The following is a 24,184-nucleotide window of genomic DNA, read 5'->3' as shown; positions in this document are numbered from 1 at the left end:
CCCTTAAGGGCTGATTCAGGTGCTTGAACGATGTGGCGCCACACACCTTCTCTTGGCCCGAGAGGTGTTCACACATAGTTGGACTATGTTGTATTGTTCATTAGAGGAATCAGTGGTACTTAAGGAGTGACATGTAACTACAGGGAAAAAATGGTAATTTGGCCCAGCTGCACTTACGAGCATTTGTGAAGGGTCATCGTACTCATGATTGGTTATATCCGATGGATATAGAAATATATTTGTGGTAAGAAGAGTTTAGCTGTTGGTCTTTAGTGGAATGCCTGACAGTTAACGGATGGTGGATCTCGTGGCTAAAGAGTTTAGTCAGCTATTCACGGATCGTTGGAGCTTCGAGCCACAGGCCATTAGGTCCCTTAGGTAGCTTGGATAAAGTTGAGAACCAGTGTTTGGGTTAATTTAAAATGTTCAAATTGACAAGAGGAAGTTCGTTTATATATGATATAATTAGACTGGTTAATTATATATGATATAATTGGCTAAATGTATGGGATACATTATTTTGGAGGAAATTAGATATAAATATGATTTATATCAAGTAGAGGAGAAAATACTATAGTAGATATGTGATATCAAACTAGAGGATAAAAATATAATATGATTATATTTATTAATTAATTAGTTGGTTAATTATATGATAATTAATCCAAAATTCACGTTCGGATGTGGGTTAGTGGGGCAACGTCGGTTATTGTAATTGATGAGTTAAAATGAAAATAGTTTTCATTTTGGTCGATCTCCCAAAAAAGAATTCGAAAGCGCGTGCTGGTGAAAAGATAAAATGATCGTTTAAGATTTTCGAGAGCCTATACGATAGTTGCTTCACACTTAAACGATCATCCACCTTGCGCCTAAACGATCGCACACTTGTTCTTACACGATCGCATAACTTCTATAAACGATCGTATAGTGTGCCGATTTTGTTAAACGATTATATACCTTTTCCTAAACGATCATTTAGTAAATTCTATACGATCGTATAGCTTCTTCTAAATGATAAGCATTTTGCTATGCGATAACGTCTTCTTCCATCCACTTGCTTATCGCCTACACGATCTAGTTTTCCTCCTTCCTCTACCAAATTCACCAAAGACCACCATTTGGGTTTTCACTCCAAGAATACCCGGGGCTCTTTACTGGTGGTGTCATCCCCGTTGCGGTCGTGAGTTTGCGGTTATTCGTGCTGCTGTTGTTGACATTGCTGCTGGGCATTGGTAGATGGCTTGGAGGGTTCCGCTACATTGAGTTCTGAAGATTGAAGATTGTCTTCAACTGGTATGAAACTCTCTCTTGTTATTTTGTTGTTTATAGCATGCCGATAATTAGTGTTTGTTTGCATAACTGTTCGTATGAATGTATAATGTTGTATTTCAGTCAATGTGAGATCAGAGTAATCCGAACGCACTCATGGAACTCTTCGGTAAGTGATCCTTCATAAGCAAGGGTGCATCGTCGACTCCACGATAGAGCCCGAGTACGTAGCGGCTTGTGAAGCTACTAAGGAGGTCGTCTGGCTCAGGAAATTCTTGATAGAGCTAGAAGTTGTTCCAGATATGTCTAGGCCCATCACCCTCTATTGTGACAATAGTGGTGCTGTGGCAAACTCCAAGAAGCCCAGGAGTCACAGGCGCGACAAACATATAGAGTAGAATTATCATCTGATCCGCAAGATAGTGCATCGAGAAGACATGATCGTCACAAAAATAGCCACGGAGCACACCGTTGTTGACCTGTTTACGAAGGCTTTCATGGCTATAGTGTTTGAGGGTCACCTTCGGAGCATGGGTCTATGGGACCGCCCGCGGCTGAACTAGGGCAAGTGGGAGATTTTATTGTACTGGGTTTTTATGCCCTAGTTTATTTTGTACTTATTTTTGTACACCCCACTTCGTTTTAGGATAAGTTGGAGATTGTTGGGGTTGATGCCCTAAAGTCTCGTGTCCTGTAGTTTGTAAACAGTTTGTACGAATGCTTGTGATGTATAATATATGATATTTACTTAACTTCTCGACTTTGCCCATTTGGAAATTTTATTTGCTTTACCACAAACCAATAAACTTAAAATCCCTAGTTGTCTTTATATAACTTAAGCATGTATGTGATGACATACGAGTGGATCATGTCTTAAGTGATAACCAAAATGGTCTGTAGTATATGGATATAGGAGGGAAACCCTATCCTAGTAACTCTATGGATGCGGCCCGTTTTGTAGAATAGTTATAAAGATTGTGACTTGGTATAGATGATCTGATCATGATCATTCATGTGCGAACGTGCGAGCGGGGACATCCTATACAAAGAGTTTGTATAAGATCTGACCATGAAGTGTTAACGTCTCGTCATATAATCCCGTTCATGACAAAGACTTCACTTCACTAGGATGACCATAGGTAACATGACCTTAATCCTGAGTGAGTTGGAAACTCCTGTCATTGAGGGTGGTCCTTTGATTTGCTTGGGTGCAAGTGGCCAGAGCGCCGACTCAAATCTTCCACTTTGGGGATTCGTCTGATTTGGGAGCTGAGAACTCAACTACACAAGATAGAGTTCACTCTTTCACCGAAGTAGGGGTAAGTAGATAGATTGCTCCCTTAAGGATTGATGGGGCTTGAACGATGTGGCGCCACATACCTTCTCATGCCCTGAGAAGTGTTCGCACATAATAGGACTATGTTGTATTGTTCATTAGAGGGATCAGTAGTACTTAAGGAGTAAGATGTAACTACAAGGGCAAAACGGTAAATTGGTGCAACTGTACTTACATGCATTTGTGAAGGGTCATTGTACTGATGATTGGTTATATCCGATGGAGATAGAAATATATCTATGGTAAGAAGAGTTTAGTTTTCGGTCTTTAGTGGAATGCCTGATAGTTAATGGATGGTGGATATCGTGGCCAAAAAGAGTTTAGTAAGTTATTCACGTACCATTGGAGCTTCGAGCCATAGGTCTATAAGGTCCCTTGGTAGCTTGGATACAAGTTGAGAATCAGTTTTTGACGAGAGGGAGTTCGATTATATATGATATAATTAAACTAGTTCATTATATATGATATAATTGACTTTATGTATGAGACACATTAATTTGGAGGAAATTGGATATAAATATGATTTATATCTAGTGGAGAAAAAATACTATGGTTAATATATGATATTCAACCATAGGTTATAAATATAATGTGATTATATTTATTATTTATTAATTGGACAGTTATGGGATAATTGGCCGACATCTCTTCTGTTTTCGTAATTGATGAGTAAGATGGAGAATCGTTTTGAGACTCTTAAATAGCTCACGGTGTGTTGTGATTCTAGAGCGTCATCACTTAGTAAATCAGAAGTGATTCTAGAGTGTCATCACTTAGTAAATCAGAGCCTATACGATAGTGTTGTTTACTGAAAGATCGCTTACACCCGCGTGCGTTATTTACTAAACGATCGTTTATCTTTTACTAAACGATCGTTTAACACTTGAGCTTTACTAAACAATCGTATAGACGATTTCTTAGCTTTTCCTATACGATTGTATACTTCACCTAAACGATCAAGCATTTTGTCTAGATAGATGAGTCTTTCTCCCACTTGCTTGATCGTTGTATACGATCTCTTTTCCTCCTCCCTTTACTAAGACCGAACAAAGCCCACCCTTTGGATTCTCACTCCGAGAATACTGAGGGCTCCGAGTGGTGGTGTCGTCCTCGTTTCCTTGTGTTCGTGTGAAGCTGTTCGTGTAGACGACCGGGGTGTTGCTGGACGATTACTTGTTGGTCTAGTGAGAGCGAGAGGTCGTTCGTGGAGAGAGTGAGATTTCAAGTGAAGAAAAGTCTTCAACTAGTATGTTCTCTCGGTCTCTTATTTATTTATCCTTTAAGCATGCCAGTAATTTAGCGTTGTGAATGCATATCTGTATGTTTGAATGTATATGTGGAAATTCCATCACAATGGATTGGAAAGATCTTCTTCCGCTCATAGGTACTCTTGTATAAGAGTTCATTTAGATTTAACCATAATCAGTAAGTCGATCCTTCACAAATCATTTATATTTATAGCTAGGTCAAAATTATCGTTTTACCCCTGTAATACATCTCATTCCTTAAGTCTCTGATGATTCCTCATTGAACAATTGGTTTATAATCTAACCAATAAACCAAATTCTTCTCTGCCATGAGAGGATGGGGCCCCTTCATTCAATACCAGGAATCAGTACTTAAGAGAATAACCTATCTGCTAACCCTAAGATGGGTAGGAGAGAATTCATTCTTGCAGAACTATGTCCCCAACTATCTATCTGATCTTACCCCTAAAATGGGAGGCTTATTGAGCAGTGATGTTAAACTACTCTCACTTATGCAAATTAAAGTATAAACCCAAATAAACAAGAGTTCATTGTTAGCCGAGGAATAAGATTAAGTTACCTTAGGTCATCAAATTGAAATAGTCAGTTTTAACAGTAAATGGTCGTTTTAAAGAAAAGTGACTATTTCATGATCTAGTCTTATGCAAACATTTTTTGCATAGGATTCCTCCACTCGCATATCTCTACATGAACGATTTTGGGTTCATGTCATTTGTATCCATATACAAAGAGTGTCACATCCATAGTGTCCCCAAAATAAGGTACCTAATCTTTATCCATATACTTATAGACCTTTTTGACAATATACTAAAACTTGATCCTCTTTTATGAAGTTTAAGTATTCATTTCATAGCCATGAGTTAGTTTATTGGATTTATAAAAGAATGTAATTCAATAACACCTTTATTGATAGAAACTTCAATAGTAACTTTATTGTGAAAAGAATATGTTTAATAATTACAAACTATGATTTTTTAGGACATTCTTGACACTCGAGCTGTTACTTAACTAACTATAGTTAATTTTCAAGTTTCAAACCCTAAAAGGGGAAAATATGGGTTTGTTTTTTAGGACATTCTCGACACTCAAGCTATTACTTAACTAACTATAGTCAATTTTCAAGTTTCAAACCCTAAAGGGGGAAAATATGGGTTTGTTTAAGATTTGTTTATTTAGGGTACCAAAAGAACAAGTCAGAATGCTAAATCATGTATTGCAGCCAAAGAGATCTTACCCCCGCCCAACCACCAAGAAAGTTTATTACTAGCCAAGAACTTTGTACAAGCTCTTGGCACTCTACTTAAGAAAGCAAAAAATCCACTTCTCCTCGGCTAGGTGTGATAGTGAGCCAAAACAGGCAAGTCCAAAACAAGAGGTTTAGTATGAGTCCACAAATGGGGAGTCCGTTTCTGGTCCACTCACATGTTGTCAATTCGAATGCTTTCATCTTTGGTTGAAGGTCCCTAAATAGGGAGATTTTCAAAAATAGAAATACAAGGGAAACCATTTATACAAAATAACAAAATTTAATCATCTTCCCTGTTCTCCGTCTTCTTCTTCTTCTTCGGTCTGATCTCAGTTTCTCTCTCTAACTCATGCATTCTAATGTCCCTCAACCACTGTACTCATATCCAACCATTGATCCACCGTCGTTTGGGTCTACATCGTAGATTTGGTTGTATGTCGTCACCGGTGAGCCAATTTTTCTCTCTCTTTACTCGATTCTCTCTCTCTCTCTTTCTCTAACTCTTAGATTCGTGCAGCCCAATCCTCGTCACTGCTGTCTTGTCGTCTCCAGTGCTAGAATTTGTCGGATTTTTGGCTGTTAGGTGTAAGATTTTGGGTGTTCGGGTTGATTTTTTTTGTTCTTGAACACCCATTAAGTTTTGGTATTAAAATTGATTTATCCATGAAGTTGGATGCTAGATTTGAGTTTTGTTGCTTTTAAATAGTTGTGATTGACACTGTTGTCAATGCCTATCATATATATGTTGAGTTGTATGTCCTAAAACTCACAGTTTGTAAATATTAAACATACTATATTTTACAAAAAAAATATATATATATATGTCATTGAAGTTTATTCAGTAAAGTTTTTATTGAATATATCCTAAATCCAATAAACTAAAAACCCTTGATTATAGCATGAATACCTGGACTTTGTGTGGAGACATAAAAGTACGTCAAGTTCAAGTAATAGCAAAAAGGGTATATTGAGGATTAGGCTGGGTATCTTATCCTGTGAACACTATGGATGCGATCCACTTTGTAATCATTACAATAGTTGTAAAGTGTTACAAACAATGTGATCTTGAATCTTCATGTGGAGACATAGAGTGGAGGCATCTTACGCAATGAGTTTACATAAGATTGAACTATAAAATAGTCACTTTTACTTTATAACTCCATTTGCTTTTAAGACTAACTATTTCAATTCGATGACCTAGGTAACTCGGTCTTAATCCTTAGCTAACTATTAACTCATGTTTATTCAAGATTATCCTTTAATTTATATAGGTGAAAGTGACTCAACATCGCTGACTCAATAAGCCTCGCATTTTAAGGGTAAGGTTGGGTAGATAGTTGAGGACATAATCTTGCAAAATGGAATTCGCTCCTACCCGCTTCTAGGGTTAGTAGATAGGTTGTTCTTTTAATCACTAACTTCAGATCTTGAGCAAGGGGCCCCGCCTTCTTTAAAACTCGAAAGGGACTCGGTTTAGTGGTTTGACCACAAACCAATTGTTTATTAGAGAATCAGTAGGACTTAAGGAGCAATATATAATTTCAAGGTCAAAACGGTAATTTTGATCCAATTGTAATTACAAATAAGTTGTGAATGATCGACTTACTAATCATGGTTAAATCAAGTAGACAGAAATATATCTACAGTGAAGATAGTGCAGCTACTAACCTTTGGTGGAATGTCTCGATAGTTAATGAATGTTAGTTAATTGAGTTAATGAGATTAGTCGGTTACTCTCGGATCGTTGGAGCTCATAATTTGTAGGTCCATTAGGTCCCCTACTAACTCATATCGAACTAAACTTTGGAACAGTATAATGAGAGAATTTGTAATGTTCAAATTTGGTTTAAGGGAATAAAGTTTTAATTATATATGATATAATCAAAATGTTTAATTATCCAATTAAACAAAATTGGTGAATTGAAAATATTTAAATGTGATTAGATATTACATACACGAATAGGGATTCATGTTGGGGATTAGTGCTTTATTAATTTATTATTTGATATTAAATTAATTAGATTAATTAAATTATTTAAAATTCATTTTATATAAAATTAATTGTTAAATAATTATTTGAATTGTTTTATTTAAATTTAATTACCAATTGCAATTATGAATTTCAATATACTTGGAAAATTAGGTTAGTGGATTCATCCTAAAAAATCCACTAACCATTAACACCTAATTCAATTTCATCAGTGCAATTTTTGGTGTCAAGATTTGGGGAATTCATTTTGCATGAATTTAATCTATAAATAGAAGGATTTTTTTTTTAATTGTGAAACTTCTTCATAAAAAACTGAATTTTGAAATGAAAGAGTTTTTTTTTCCCCTTGTTCTTACCAAAACTACTCTCTCAAGTCTAAATTCATTCTCATTTTGGATCCCCACAACCCGTTCCAAAGCCAAAGAATAGTGGGAAAGACACTTATAGTGGTCCATAAGTCGTTCGTGATCATAAATTGGTTGTAGATTGGATCAATTTTAGAGTTCTTCAAAGATTGCATTTCTAAACCTAATTTTATGTTGTTGAACTTACATGTTTGTTAACTAAAATTAATAAAATTAGAATACTTAAAATTCAAATTGTTTCTGCATGTTAATTGTTAACACCAACAATATAGACGCCAATAGAAGTTTATCATCGTCTATCAGTAATAGAAACTGATACAAGTCTATCACTAAATGCTGATAGATCGATGTCTATCAATGATAGAAACTTATAGAAATCTATCATTTATAGAGGCCGATAGAGGTTTGTTAGTGTCTATCAGTAATAGAAACCGAAGTCTATCATTGATACTATCAGTGATAGAACTGATACAAGTCTATCACTAATAGATACTGATAGATTTCATCAACGTCTATCAATAATAAAAATCGACAGAAATCTATCATTGATAGAGGTTGGTAGATTTCTATCGGTGTCTATTAGCGATAGAAACTGATAGAAGTTTATCATTGACACTATAGCGATAGAAACTTATACAAGTCTATCACTGATAAATGTTGATAGAATTCTATCAATGTCTATTAGTGTTTTTTTTTCTTTTTTGCTATTTCTGTTAATAGTTTGACATTTTTTCTATCTGTGAAGATTTTCTTTACAATAATTTAACTTCTATTTCGTACTTATATTGAATTATCATCCAACGATGCCTCATTACTATTACCGACTCATGTATAATTTATTTATCCCAATAATTAAAGCACTTTCTCCATATCTGATCACAGTCCGCCACTTCAAACTTTAGTTTTGTGAATCTTGATCTTTCTTCTATAGTTTTCATGGTTTTCCATACTTGTCTTAAAAGTGATCTCAGACCCTGCAAATTGATATTTTGTTTTAAGAACTTCAATGCGGGTAGGTTCTAATCCCATTTCATGAACATGTCCAAAATGCTCTTCTCCTATGTCTTGTTCAGACATCTCTATCCGAGAAGGCATAATTCATATCTACTGTTTAGTGGAAAGTATTGTTTGAGGCCTAGAGGCCAAATAGAAACAAAACTCAAACCCTAATACTCTATTTGACATCAAGATTTCAATGAAAATGATTTTAGATTTTAGATTTTAAGATTTTAAATGAAGGAATTGACTCAAAATTCAATAGCTTTTGGAATCAAATTGATTTGAAATCACTAAAACTAAAAATTCTCATTTGGATACCCACGAAAAATTAAAAAAAAAAAAAAAGTACTTATTTTACTTTTTTGCTTTTATCATTTTCAATGATTATAAGATAATTAATTAAAAAATATTAATTAGTATATCATTTAATCAAAACAAATGAACCTGAATATTAATTTAATTGTTATTCTAAAAAATTATTTAATATCTAGAATTTGAAGAAAACGATTTTAACTTACTGAGTTCTGAAAGGTGAAAATGAATTGACAATCTTAAGTTTGGTTGGAACTCAATGAAATTTAATAAAATCTAAACTAGTAAATAAAATAAAATTTATTGTAAAAAACAACTATTCTTGCTATTATAGTTATTCTTCTTTCCCCAAAATTTTATGATATATCTATATTAAATAAATAAAATAAAATAAAGTATAGGGTAGTGTCACCCTTTGTTCATTCTCCTCCCCTTCTACCTTCCATCGATTTCTTTCTTCTCTCCATCTTCATCCTCTATACTCATTTTCCTCTCTAAATTTGATTGAGTTGAATTGAGTTTAGACCCAATCTAATTATATAATGGATTAATTTCTCCAATCTAAATAATTCTTATTAAATAATAAATTCAATATAATCTACAATAAAAATTTTGGGTCAAATTTATTCGAATTACTCAATCATTATTTAAATTAAAATTATATTTAATTATTTCCAACTAACTCAACCAAAATCGTATAGATTGGATGGATTAGTTTGATTGAGTTTTTTGTGTCATCAGTTTTGTTTTTTTTTTTTTTTTTTTAAAACATCCCTACAATTTTCTATAAGTCGGCTATTAAAACAATAGTTTCCTAAAAAAGAAGGGCCACATTTGTAATTTTAAAAAGAGTGGGGGTCTTTTAGGAAGTTCCTTCGGCCGCACGCCCGCTCATTCACGATTATCCCTCTTTGTATAAGGGGCTAGGGTTTTTCCCTCTTCCTCTTTGCCTTATTTTCGACCGTCTCTCTCGCTCGATTCTTTGCTTGGCAAGTTTCTGATCACGTCGGTATGTAGCTTTCTTGTGCTTTCCGATGTTTTCATCTGCTTTGAACATCCTTTTCTTTTCCCCGACTCAATATAATCTCTTTTAGCTTATCAGGACTGCGTTCTTATTGTGATTTCGATTGGAACGATCTGAGTTTTATTTAGCAAGGTGTTTTTCATGTCATTCAATTCGATACCTTCTATTTGCTATGATCCGATTGTTTTTAGTAGCTTGTTGACCTCTCAATTTCGGCATCTTTTTCTCTCATATGATGTAAATTTTTAGGAATTAATGATTCTATCTTAGTTCTTAAAGTAAGAAGCAAAACACTAAAACTAAGAATTGAAAATATTGCTGGACGGGTCGAAATATTACCCTTTTGTATATGATGATTCGTCTTAGGGTTTGAATTCTAGGTTGAAATTAATCATGATCATGAGAGATGATTTCCCAGCTCGAAATTTTTTATTGAATATTCAAATTGCGAGATGGTTCTTTGCAGCCCGTGTTAGAAAAACCTTATTTCCTTTCTGTGGCTGGCCTGCATCTTTTGTTCAAGACCACTTTTATCATAATCACTCCTTCACTTCATGTAGTGAATCTTGATGATTTTGTATTTATGATTTTGATATATGTGATGGTTGGAATATTATCAGAGTTACTCTGGTCTGCGCCTTTGAGTTGTGGTAGCTAGGCATTGAGGTGAGGGTAACAATTCTTTTACACCTGTTAATTTCATTAGTTTTAGGGAAAAAGATATCTCATTGAAGCAACCAATCACCCTTTCCTTCTTCAAATTGCACAAATCTTGAATATCGACCATCCAAATTAGTAACGGACTAATCAAATGCCCAAGGTGCACTAAGGCGCAATGGCCCTCTGGAGCCTATGCGCAAGACGCACAGAAAGGCGAGGGCTTTTTCTTGTGAAGCGTATTATATATAAAAATATTACATTACAAAAAGAAAGCATATTTGAAGTGGAAATATGGAAAAGAAAAAAAAAAAGAGACCCCAAACACAAGAAATTTTGCATTTAGGCTTAGTAAACTTGATTCTTTGAGTTAATAAAGAATGAAAACCCATAAATATTACTATTTCAAAAAAATAATAATAAAAAAGCCTCAAGGCCCCGGGCTTTGAGCTTATTTTGTGAGCCTCACCTTGGAAAAGGCGAGGTGCTAGATCTGCGCCTTGGGACTAGGCGCGTGCCTGAGAGGGCTTTTTAAAACATTGGGACTAATATTTGTGGGAGTTGTCAGACCATTGTTGCAACATCACACAAGACTTGGAAAAGAGGAGAAGTGATACCTTGTCTGTTACTCCAAGGAAAATCTTGTCGAAGGGCCTAATGGTTTTTCCATCTTCAAATTGCTCTAATCATGAATGTCAATTATCCAAACTAGCAATAGACTAATACATGTTGGAATTGTCAGTCAATTATAGCAATATCTCGCAAGGCTTAGAAAAAAGGATAAGTGATACCTTGGTAGTAGTTACCCCAATGTTTAGAAAACAATAAGCATCCAAATAAATAGATGATCAGATCAATAAACAGGGAAAGAAAGAAAGATACTGTGGGTTGCTTTTGGTAGTTGATGTAAAATATTAGAGTTGCTTGATTAGAAATAAGTGGGGATGAGAGATGAATTTGTTTAGTTCCAGAATAAATTTGTTGAATTTCTAATAATGCTTTTGGACCAACTCTACTTTCTTAGTATACAAAAGAAAGGGCAACTTAGGGTTTGAATCTTGTCCTTTTATGTCGATTCTAACTGGCTTTTGCCTCACATTCTCTTTAATAAATGTGAGGAAACACTGTTTCTGAAGCACTTGTCTATTCATTTCTGGTATTCTGTTAGGTTAATATCAGATTTACTGTGAAGTAGATTTGTTGTGATTTTTTTTATCTGTGTTGTCCGGGGTCTCCTGTTTTTGTGGGTTTAGGTTCCTCAGATCAGCTGGAATATCATGTTCCACCAATATTGATGCATTAGACGTTCTCTTCCCCATCAGTTGAAAAAGTTTAATGTTTCTATCAGATGGAGTTTGTTGGTTTAAGATTCTCTCTCTCTCTCTCTTTTGTTTTAATAAATTCTTTTATGATTATAAGTGTGTTTTCTTTTTCCCTTTCTGATTTGGGAAGATATTGATTTTATGAGACATTGTCTTTAGTTATTGAAATGGTTTTACTAGTTGTTTATTCGTTTGCTTCATCTCATCCTTGTGCCATTGTGGTGGGCGCTTGGGGATTGACTGCAATTTTTAGCATACAGGGAAAAAGTGGCTTTTCTATTACTGACTGCATGCAAGTGTGAATATGTGGCTTGTCTGTTCTTCTCTTTGGACGTTTGGTGCAATTGTCTTGTAATTTGTCTGCTTTTGTTCTGTTTGTTTAACTAGATGCAAGCTATATATATAGTCAAGACTATGGTTTGTATAAACCAATTCCTAATTATATCAATTGTAGGAAGTTGGAGTTTTTCCTTTTGTCTATATAATGGTGCGAATTGCGGTCTATGAGGGTGTAATGACTCTGTTTGGTGCATTTGCAATTACTAATATTGTGTTCCAAATGTAACACAGAACAGTAAACATGCCGAAGAACAAGGGAAAGGGAGGAAAGAACAGGAAAAGAGGAAAGAATGAAGCAGATGATGAGAAGCGTGAGCTTGTTTTCAAGGAAGATGGTCAGGAGTATGCCCAAGTTCTCAGAATGTTAGGGAATGGTCGGTGTGAGGCGATGTGCATCGATGGGACTAAGCGTCTTTGTCATATTCGTGGGAAGATGCACAAAAAAGTCTGGATTGCAGCTGGTGATATAATACTTGTGGGGCTTCGTGACTACCAAGATGACAAAGCTGATGTTATCCTCAAGTATATGCCTGATGAAGCAAGGCTGTTGAAGGCATATGGTGAACTTCCTGAGAGCACACGTCTCAATGAGGGTATTGCTGGCGGTATCGATGATGAGGATGATGGTGGTGCTGATGATTATCTCGAGTTTGAGGATGAGGATATCGACAAGATTTAGATTTTCAAGTAACTATTACTTTGGAAGTTTAGAGTTGTGTTTGTGTGGATGATTGGTTATATGGATTTGCTCCACTGTTGTTGTACCTTTTACTCTTCTATTCTGTTGGAGAATTGGTATTTATTGCATAAAATCTGGTATTGATATATACACACATAAATGCGTAATTAAATTTACCTTCCATTTTTGGCAAATGGGGTTCTCGAGTTTCTTCGCGAATGTTGTGTTCGTGAAGTGCAAGTTTTTGGCGTAACTATTTTGAAAAACGCCATCGAATTGGAATAAATACTCCTCAAAAAAGTTCTCAAAACTAGTTGCAAATTTGGTCTACAATTCAGTGAGATCAATAGGAAATCGGTAAATTTGGTCTACAATTCCTTTTGCATCGACTACGTGGTCTGAGGTACCAATCTTTTTTTATTTTTGAACAATGTCAAATTAGACTATTATTATTGATACCATGATTAAATTTGGATATAACTGAATTTGTTACACTGATTGCTCATTAACTTATTTAAAATAACATTTCAATTTCCTCTTGCCTGCAAAATAATTTTAATTCTATCCTACCTTTTTATTTATTTATTTAATCTTCTTCACGTTTATTCTGTTATATGAAGGAAAGTTGTATTGATTCGTTTTTCAAAATATTTTTCTTGAACTTTGATCAGATAATGTGGATCTAATAAAAGTACTTGCCATTAAACATATAACAAATTAAATATTGAAAATTGATATTAAAAAATCTTAATAATATGCCTACTTGGGTCATTATAGTTAATTGGTGAGAATTTAGATTATTAATTTTCCAAATAACATAATATGTTTTTTTTTTAACTTAAAATTAAAATTTACTAAATACTATTTTTATTCAAATCACAATTGATTTTTTTATAAATTGTCATAATTATTTTAGAAACTACAACAATTTATTTTAAATGAAGACCAATGCACACTCTTTATTGAGAATTTGGATAGAACTCAACAAAATTTAGACTATATTACTCAAAAAAGTTCTAATTAAATAGGAATATTCTAAAACAAATTGTAATTCTTAAATAACAGATTATAATAAAGTGGGAATATTCTTAAACAATTTATAATTTTGAAATAACAAATTATAATAAAATAGGAATATTCTAAAACCAGTATAATTTTTAAATTTAAGAGTCGGAGGGCTAATTTTCTGTATGCATTTTAAAATTTAATCTATATGTAAAAAGGAAATTTTTGTACGACTGACCCAATTCTAGAAGCGTTAGTGCGGAATGACTCAATCCTAAAAACCAATGAAAACTAATATTTTGTTTACGTGACATAACACACTCTACTGCTTGGAACTCCATCTTGTCTCTCTTATCGCAAAATAATTAGAGCGTTAACACAATCTTTATTTGCATCACAATTTTTTTAAAAGGAAAATCCCTCCGTTTGCCAATCATGGGTGTACAACCATCGCAGATTATAGTGAAACATGGTAGCAATTTTAAAGCTAATCGCTATTTCTAAAATATCCATGCTTTCCAATTGGAAAGGTCGTTAGGTGTTTGAGCTTTGAAACGGTACCTCACATGCTTAGGTGGACGTTAACATGTATCAAAACATGTATATGTAGAACCTATATTTCTGGTCAGACATATAGAGAATGGAAGAACCCACACGTGGAAAGAGTAATCCTTCCACCAAAAAGAGTCACTAGTGTTGATAGTCGATGGATCAATAAGATTCTGTTAGGGTTGATACCTTAAATCTCGTGGTCTTGTAGTTTGTAATTGTATTTGACAAACTTTTTATTTATCTAATAAAATAAGAGGTTTTTTATTTGACATTTAGGTGCATTAACTCACAAAAACCAATAAACTAAGATCCAGAGTTATTTTCTGTAACTTAAACATATATGTGGAGACATACAGGTGGATCATGTTTAAGTGATAACTTAAACGGTCTGTAGTAGATGAATAAGATTGAGTACCTTATCCTAATGACACTACGAATACAACCTGCTCTGTAGTTGTTATAATTGTTGTAAAGGGTTATAAATGATATGATCCCAATCATTCATGTGGAGACATGTGAGCGGGAATATTCATTAAAAAGAGTTTGTATAAGACCGGACCATGAAATGAATAGTCTCTCTGTATAACATCGTTGCTAGAAGAGACTTACATTTCATCAGGATGATCATAGGTGACTTGACCTGAATCCTGAGTGACTTGTGAACTCTTATCTATGAAGGCAGTCTTTTGATTCGTATGGGTGAGAGTGGCCAGTTTCGCCAACTCAATATGCTTATCATTTTGGGAATTCGTCTAATTGGAGAGCTGGGAACGTAACTCCACAAGAAGGAATTTACTCCTACTCTATAGTTAGAGTAAGTAAATAAGTTGCTCCCTTAAAGACTGATTTTGGGGCTTGAATAATGTGTTGTCACACCTTCTCCTGGTCCGAGGGTTCGATTATAGTTGGACTATAATTTATTGTTCATTAAAGGGATCAGTGGTACTTAAAGAGTTAGGTGTAACTGCACGGGCAAAATGGTAATTTTGGCCTAACTGTACTTATGAGCAATTTGTGAAGGGTCAACACACTGTTGATTAGTTATATCTAATGAACACAAAAATATATCTGTAGTGTAGAGAGTTCAGTTGTCGGTCTTTAGTGAAGTGACTGACAATTAATGGAAGTCGATTAATTTAAAAGCTTAATTAATTAATCAAGTACCATTGAAGCTTCACGTTATAAGTCCATAAGGTCCTTTCGTTAGCTCAATTGGGATTAATGAGAATCGAATTAATTTGAATTGTTCAAATTAATAAAGGGAAATAATTATATAAGATATAATTAATATAAAATATAATAATGTATATGATATTTTATAATATAAACTTTTATTTGAGAGAAAATAAATATCTCAATATGGTTCAAATATTAATATGATTATGATTCATATAAAAACTATATGTTAAAATTAAGATGAATTTGATTCATATTAAATACTATAGGTTAGATGAAAGAATATTAAACTATAGGTTACATTATATGTGTTATATCATAAACTATAGGTTATATGTTATATGTTATATTAGATATAACATATGATTTATATATATATATATATATATATATATATTAGTCTTTTAATTAAATAATTAAATTATTAGGGAGGGAGTTATTTGATAACTCCCTCCATCATTCTCTTAATGTGGAAGTTAAAGGACAAGGAGGTGGGATATGAACCATCCTCTTCTTTCATTCAAATATACACAAAAATAGAAAAATTCGGTATGAATTTTGCTCTCTCAAAATAAAGAACATCATCCCTTCCAAATTAGTCTTGAAGCCCACAAAAATCTCATCAATTCTCTACCCTTCGAGAATACTGAGGTTTCCATGTGGTAGTGTCTGCAATTTAGAGATCCATTACTGTGTTTTTTTCTAGTTGTTTGTGAGTTCGAAGCAAATTTGAAGAATTTGTGACTTTGGGAGAAACATGAAGATTTTTGGTCTTCAAGGGTAAGTGATCTATTGATCCCTTCTTCCTAGTTTTGTATAAAGCATGCTTAGTTAGAATGTTAATTCCATTTTTTGTCATATGTATGGTTTTAATGTTCTGTAAAATAAAATTGAGATACTGATCTTTTTTGCACAGAGTGACATCTACTACTTCAATTGGTATCAGAGCAAAATTTGAATCCTAAATTTAATTTTCGAACAAATTTCAGAGTAGTGGGTTTATTATTTTGCAGTGATGAATGTTGAATAGGTTTTGCACATTTGAATTTTTTCGGGATTGACCTTTTAGAATTCTGCTACATTTTATGATTCGGTATGTAAAGGACCCATTGTTTTGGGTGTAATTAATTGTTATCGAGTTTGTAATTCAAAGTCTGAGTCATTCGTGATTGTTTTCCAACTTCAATTTGGTGAAAAATGGAGCAACATTGGAGAATTTTGGATGATCGGATGAGTAGAGTAGGTTTACTACCCTGGAGCATAAGGCTGTAGGGAACGATGCTTGCCTTACATTGCAAGGCAGTGAGCGTAGCAACGCAGCATAGCGTTATGCTACGACTAGCAAAAAGCCAACGTAACAATGTTGCTACCGAGCGTTGTTATGCTCCGGACATGAGCCTTGTGCATGTGAAACTAGTCCAAATCGGTGGTTCGTGGCTTCCAATGATTCAAGCGGAGATTATTCTTCTTCTTCTTCATTTTTTATTATTATTTGTAATAATAATGTATCTTATTTTTTTAGGAATCCAATCCCGGTCAAAATTATTTTTTTTTTATTATGCATATGATATATGATTATTATTATTATTATTATATATGCCATAATATATTTCGTATAGAAAATCCCACCATAGGATTTATATTTGTTCGTGCATCATTTTTAATGTAAATGTTATATTATAAAGTTGCATGATACATTAAGCATGCTTGTGCAAAATATTGTATAAATGTTATTAAGTATGATTACATGCATAAATAACATTTTCATGTGTCAATGTTATAATATATAGTTTAGATGTATGAATGGATTTTGTTTATTTTTTCCATTACCTTGGTATATAATTGTTACGTATGTAATGGAATGAAAAAAGAAATGTATGATGCATGACACCACTTTAGTAAATTATAATTGTTATAATTTTTTAAAATATGTCATTACATGCATGTTTAGGTTTTAATTGCTTCATTTAATCTTTATAATAGTTATAAGTTAAATGAAATTAGAATTTAAATCTATAATAAAGAGTTGCATGCTAACATAGTTTTTTTTTTTTTTAAAAAAAATAGTTAAAATTGATGTCACATTATACCTATGTTTAATAAATGTCTAATACAATTAGAAATATGTTTGATCTTTTAATTCAATTTAATAAGATCAAATTGATTTTGAATAAAAGATTAAATTTATAACAAATGTATCTATAAGGAACCTTTGTCTTAGGACAATTCTGTTTAGGCTAGGGTATTTAAGTAGACAAAAAAAGAACACCCCTACCTGAAAATTGACCTGAAAGGTGAATTATATATATTTGTTATAAGCATGCAATAAATGACTAAAGTTTGTTAAAGTGTTTAATGAGCAATAATCAACGTTGTTAAACTATCCAACATAAATATTACTTTAGGCAAAGTTAACAAATACTTAGTCAAAATTTTCAAAGTTAATCAACCCTTGGTAGATTGCTCAGTGGGGAATTGTTGTAAATGATACTTCAATTTCCTTTCACGTTTCTCCTATATAGTTCACACCGTGAGATCTATGCTTGGCCTAGCACTTTCGCTTATCCCTCTTTGGATAGTGTTTGCATAAGTTAATAACAAGGTGAATGGAGAGAGTGTACATAATAAGTGAGAGGGGGACATGTATCAACACATCCTACGGTCTCCTTCATTAATTTTTAGTAAACTTTCATGCTTGGCCTCGAGATACTTTTGCTTGTGTCCCCTACGGATGGTGTTCGCATGAATTTCTACTCAAACTCCAGAAATGGACATGATTACTTTAGTTTTTCCTCCAATCAGTTTTTCTCTATGGTTGTCTCATTAGGGCAAAACTTTAGAATCTAAAATGAGGGGTTACACTTACAAGAAATTAGTAAGTTAAAAATTTCTGGATCAAACAAATGGTGACTAATAATTATAGGAATAAAAATTACTTTGGTATAATTATTAATTGAGATTATCTCAATTGAGTGAAGGGATAACTGATCACTCTACGGTGGCTTTTATCCCGCTCTATTGAAGCATCATTGCAAAATAGATGTCACATAGAGTACAATGGTTTTTTTTTACTAAATTGATTGGTTGTTTAATTGGGTAATGCATTTAATAACTAATATAAATAATTATATGGTTTCAACAATTTCATTATGACGAGTGCTACTTTAAACCTGCTTTCCACTGATAAGTTAAACGACGATAACTATACAAGCTGGAAAAATACTATTAATATTATACTCATTATCGATGACTTGCGATTCATCCTGATTGAGGAGTGTCCTCAAGTCCCAACTACCAATACAACCCCAAATGTTCAGGAGGCATATGAGCGATGGATCAAGGCAAATGAAAAGGTCCGAGCGTATATCTTGGCTAGCTTGTCTGAAGTTTTAGCCAAGAAGCATGAGTCCATGCTCACGACCTGTGAGATCATGGAATTCCTGAGAGCAATGTTTGGACTGTTGGGATTGGTGTCCTAATTCTCCCGGAGTCTCGTTGTTTTGTAAATATACACATTGCTTAATGAATAAAATAAGTGTTATTTAATTCTCGCATTTACTCATATCCAATAAACCAAGCTCCTTAGTTATCTTATGTGAACTTAAGCATGTATATATGATATACAAGTAGATCATACCTTAAGTGATAACTTAAATAGATATGTAGTATAAGGATTAAGGTGGGATACCTGATCCTGGTGACACTACGGATACGGCCCGCTTTGTAGAGGTTTGCAAGTATTGTAAACTACTACAGATGGTAGATCCTGACCATTCATGTGGAGATGTGGAGTAGGGGTGTCCCATACAAAGAGTTTGTATAAGACCTGGACCATGAGATGCCTAGACTTTGTATATAACAACGTTGATACTAGAGACTTGCATCTCACCTAAACGACCATAGGTGACACGACCTCAATCCTGAGTGTTTTGGAAACTCCTTTTTGGGGTTGATGCCCTAAAGTCTCATGTCCTGTAGTTTGTAAACAGTTTGTACGAACGTTTATGTTGTTAATATATGATATTTACTTCACATCTTGTATTTGTGCTCGGTTACTTTTTTTATTTGCTTTACCACAAACCAATAAACATAAAATCCCTGGTTATCTGTATGTGACTCAAGCATATATGTGATGACATACAAGTGGATCATGTCTTGAGTGATAACCAAAATGGTCTGTAGTATATGGATATAGGAGGGAAACCTTATCCTGGTAACGCTACGGATGCGGTCCGCTTTGTGGAATGGTCACAAGTGTTATGACTTGTCACAGATGGTCTGATCCTGATCATTCGTGTTAGGGACATGCGAGCATGGGCGTCCTATACAAAGAGTTTGTATAAGATCTGATCACGAAATGTTAACGTCTCGTTATATAACACCGTTCATAACAGAGACTTCACTTCACTAGGATGACCATAGGTAACATGACCTCAATCCTGAGTGAGTTGGGAACTCCTGCCATTAAGGGCGGTCCTTTGATTTGTATGGGTATGAGTGGCCAGATCGCCGATTCAAACCTACCATTTTGGGGATTCGTCTAATTTGGGAGTTGGGAACTCAGCTACACAAGATGAAATTCACTATTTCCTTGAGTCAGGGGTAAGTAGATAGATAGCTCCCTTAAGGGCTAATTCCAGGCTTAAACGATGTGGCACCACATGAAGGAAATCGACACTCGAGATTTCCATGAGCAGCGGAAGCAAGAAAATTTCAAATTACAATCATGAATCAACAAACCATTTACAGTCAACTTCAAAACAAATGATTATACAATTTACAGAGAAATTACAGCATGAACAACAAATGCATAAAGAGAACTCTACGCACATATATAGAAACGTCTCCACGCTCTGATGCGCGACTCTGATCGATCACAGCAACCACGAGCGTCCGATCTACACGACCGCAACACCGCACAAACACTTCGCGCTCGTCCTCAACGATCTCCACAGTCACGAACTCCTCCGCAACAGCGAACGGCCTCCGCAGCACCACGAACAACCTCTGAAAAACCTCGACAGTGTCGAGTTGAGTATGACCCATCAACAAGCTGATCTTGGTATTCTTGGTGTGAGAATCCAGAGGGTGGGCTCTATTCGAACTTGGTGTGAGGCAGACAAATGGAGGAAATACAGATTGTGTACACGACTGGGCAAGTGGGAGAAGTCAGAGACCTATCGTATAGGTCAATGCCCAACCGTTTAGATAAACTATGCAATCGTCTAGTAAAAGCTATGTGATCGTTTAGTAAACACTACACGATCGTTTAGCTAGCACCTGCACGATCATTTACCTAGCCCAGTCGTCGTTTAGTAAATCTGTATTTACTTGACGATTTCCGTGAGTTTCTTTTCGCCAGAGAGAAAACTCAAATTCTTTTTCAATATGTTGTAAAACCTCATTTTTCAAAATAGGAAACCAATTTCCTTTTAAAACCTCACGGTTACCATGATTAATAACCACCCACTACATTTGGTTATTTAAAAGAAAAAGTATTAATTATCTATAATCAATATTATTATAAATATAAATGAAAACCAACTTATCATACTATATTTATAACCTATAGTTTTAATATTTCATCTCATGAAATATATAAACCATAGTTCTTTTTCTATTCTATGGTATTTAATGTAAATCTCATTTACATCAATCCTCTACTAGATGTATCTTATACATCATACCGATTATATCATATATAATCAAAATACCTCTTATCAATTTGAACATTTCAAATCAACACCAAGAATTTGATCCTTCAACAGAATCCAAACTACCAATGGGACCTCATGGACCTGTAGATCCGAAGCTTCAACGGTACGTGAATAACTACTAAACTCTTTAGTCACGGGATCCACCATCCGTTAACTGTCAGGCACTCCACTAAAGACCGACAACTGAACTTTCCTCACTACAGATATATTATGTGTCCATCTTAATAAATCAGCAGTGCAACAACCCTTCACAGATCGCTCATAAGTACAGCTGGGCCAATAGCCGTTATGCCCCTGTAGTTACATCTGTCTCTTTAAGTACCACTGATCCCTCTAATGAACATAAGTCATAGTCCTACTATGACTGAGTCTTCTTTTCTAAAGAGAAGCTGTGACCATTATGTTCAAGCCCCGGAATCAGCCCTTAAGAGAGCAATCTCTCTACTTATCCCTACTTTGGGAAAGGAGTGAATTCCATATTGTGGATTGAGTTCCCAGCTCCCAGATCAGACAAGTCCCCAAAAAGGTAGGCATGTTGAGTTGGCAATCTGCCCACTCTCACCCATACTAATCAAAGGACTGCCCTCAAATGCAGGAGTTCATAAAACACTCAGGATTGAGGTCGTGTCACCTATGGTCGTTTAGGTGAGATGCAAGTCTCTAGTATCAACGGCATTATATACAGAGTCTAGTCATCTCGTGGTCCAGGTCTTATACAAACTCTTTGTATAGGACACCCCCGCTCCACGTCTCCACACGAATAGTCAGGATCTACCATCTGTAGTAGTTTACAACACTTGCAAACCTCTACAAAGTGGGTCGTATCCGTAGTGTCACCAGGATCAAGTATCCCACTTTAATCTTTATACTACAGATCGATTTAGGTTATCACTTAAGGTATGATCCATTTGTATATCACATATACATGCTTAAGTTCACATAAGATAACCAGAGCTTTTTTATTGGATATGAGTAAATGCCAGAATTAAATAACACTTATTTTATTCACTTAATAATGTGCATCTTTACAAAACAACGAGACTTCGAAAGAATTAGGACACCAATCCCAACACCACACACCTTCTCTTGGCCCGAGAGGTGTTCACATATAGTTGGACTATGTTGTATTGTTCATTAGAGGAATCAATGATACTTAAGGAGTGAGATGTAACTACAGGAGCAAAACAGTAATTTGGCCCAGATGTACTTACGTGCATCTGTGAAGGGTCAACGTACTCATGATTGGTTATATCCAATGAACATAGAAATATATCTATGGTAAGAAGAGTTCATCTGTTGGTCTTTAGTGGAATGTCTGACAGTTAACAGATGGTGGATCTCGTGGCTAAAGAGTTTAGTTAGCTATTCACGGACTGTTGATGCTTCGAGCCACAGGTCCATTAGGTCCCCCGGGTAGCTTAGATAAAGTCGAGAACCAGTATTTGGGTTAATTTGAAATGTTCAAATTGACAAGAGGAAGTTTGATTATATATGATATAATTGGACTGGTTAATTATATATGATATAATTGGCTAAATGTATGAGATACATTATTTTGGAGGAAATTAGATATAAATATGATTTATATCAAGTAAAGAAAAAAATACTATAGTAGATATGTGATATCAAACTATAGGATAAAAATATAATATGATTTTATTTATTAATTAATTAGTTGGTTAATTATATGATAATTAATCCAAATTTCACGTTCGGACGTGGGTTAGTGGGGAGCGTCGGTTAATGTAACCGATGAATTAAATGAAAAAGGTTTTCATTTTGATCGTTCGTCGTTAGATCGCCAAAAAAGAATTCGGAAGCGCGTGTTGGTGAAAGTAAACGATCGCTCGAGAGACTATATGATAGCTCTTCTCTGCCTAAACGATCGTCCACCTCGCGCTAAATGATCGCACACTGTCGCCTACACGATAGGATAACTTCTCTAAACGATCGTATAATGTGTCGATTTTACTAAACGATCGTTCAGTAAAGCCTACATGATCATGTAGCTCCTCCTAAACGATAAACACTTCTGTTATGTGATAGCGTCGTTTACCCTCCCACTTGCTTATCGCCTACACGATTCGTGTTTCCTCCTTCCTCTACCAAATTCACCAAAGCCCACCCTTTGGGTTTTCACTCCGTGAATACCCAGGGCTTTTTAGTGGTGGTGTCGTCCCCATGGTGTTCGTGTTTGTGGTTGTTCGTGCTGCATTTGTTGACCTGCTGCTGGGCGTTGGTAGATCGCGTAGAGGGTTTTCGCTGCGATGAGTTATGGAGTTTCGAAGACGATCTTCAACTGGTATGGAACTCTCATCTTGTTATATTTTTGTCTTAGCATGCCGTTAATTAAGATTTGTTTTCATAACTGTATGTATTGAATGTATAATTTTTATTTTGGTCACGGTGAGATCGGAGCGATCCAAACACGCTCATGGAACTCTTAGATATGAGATCCTTCAATTGGTATCAGAGCTAGGTTCTGTTGCAATGAAATGAGATTTACATTCATGGTGGGTGCATTTCTATGCTATATTGGTTAAACTTATTGTGGATGTGTGGATTAATGGATGTTTTCGGGATGTTTAGCCTCAGTTTGATTTAAATCCTTTTACATTTGTGATTGTTTGTAAAGGCCCTTGCGTTTTTTTGGCATTAATAATCGTTATCGATTATGTATTCAAAGTTTGTTTGAAGTTTTGAGTCGTTCGTTAAAAAAGCAGATCTGTGCAAGCGTTGAGGTTCTTCGAAGAAGGAGGCGATCTAAGGTTGATCGCATCGTGTAGAAGATGTTGCGATCGTTATTGATCGCATCGTAAAGATGGAGTATGCGATCGCGGTTGAACGCATCGTTTAAACGATGGGGAATGTGATCAAGAATGGTTGCATCGGGTTAACGATCGAGTATGTGATCACTGAGTATCGCGT

The 24,184-nt window shown here is 34.8% G+C and overlaps 1 protein-coding gene across 2 annotated transcripts; it reads left to right on the top strand.

Moving 5' to 3' along the window:
* The first annotated feature begins 9,731 nt into the window (after window positions 1-9,731).
* On the top strand, window positions 9,732-13,000 carry LOC120088732 (eukaryotic translation initiation factor 1A). Of its 2 annotated transcripts, none has more exons than XM_039046174.2 (2): window positions 9,732-9,794; window positions 12,364-13,000. In XM_039046174.2, the coding sequence occupies exon 2, from the start codon at window positions 12,369-12,371 to the stop codon at window positions 12,804-12,806; it is 438 nt and encodes a 145-aa protein (XP_038902102.1). In that variant the 5' UTR covers window positions 9,732-9,794; window positions 12,364-12,368; the 3' UTR covers window positions 12,807-13,000. The 2 variants fall into 2 exon arrangements, with proteins under 2 accessions (XP_038902102.1, XP_038902096.1); XM_039046168.2 differs by having other exon boundaries at window positions 12,359-13,000.
* Window positions 13,001-24,184: the final 11,184 nt, after the last annotated feature.

Source organism: Benincasa hispida, chromosome 1, assembly GCF_027475165.1.
Source record: "Benincasa hispida cultivar pf3 chromosome 1, pf3_genome.v1.1, whole genome shotgun sequence".
Lineage (NCBI taxonomy): Eukaryota > Viridiplantae > Streptophyta > Magnoliopsida > Cucurbitales > Cucurbitaceae > Benincasa > Benincasa hispida.
This window is presented reverse-complemented; position numbering and strand designations above follow the sequence as displayed.

Coding starts and splice junctions, on each gene's coding strand:
- LOC120088732 (XM_039046174.2), top strand. CDS start 12,369: ATGCCGAAGAACAAGGGAAAGGGAGGAAAGAACAGGAAAAGAGGAAAG.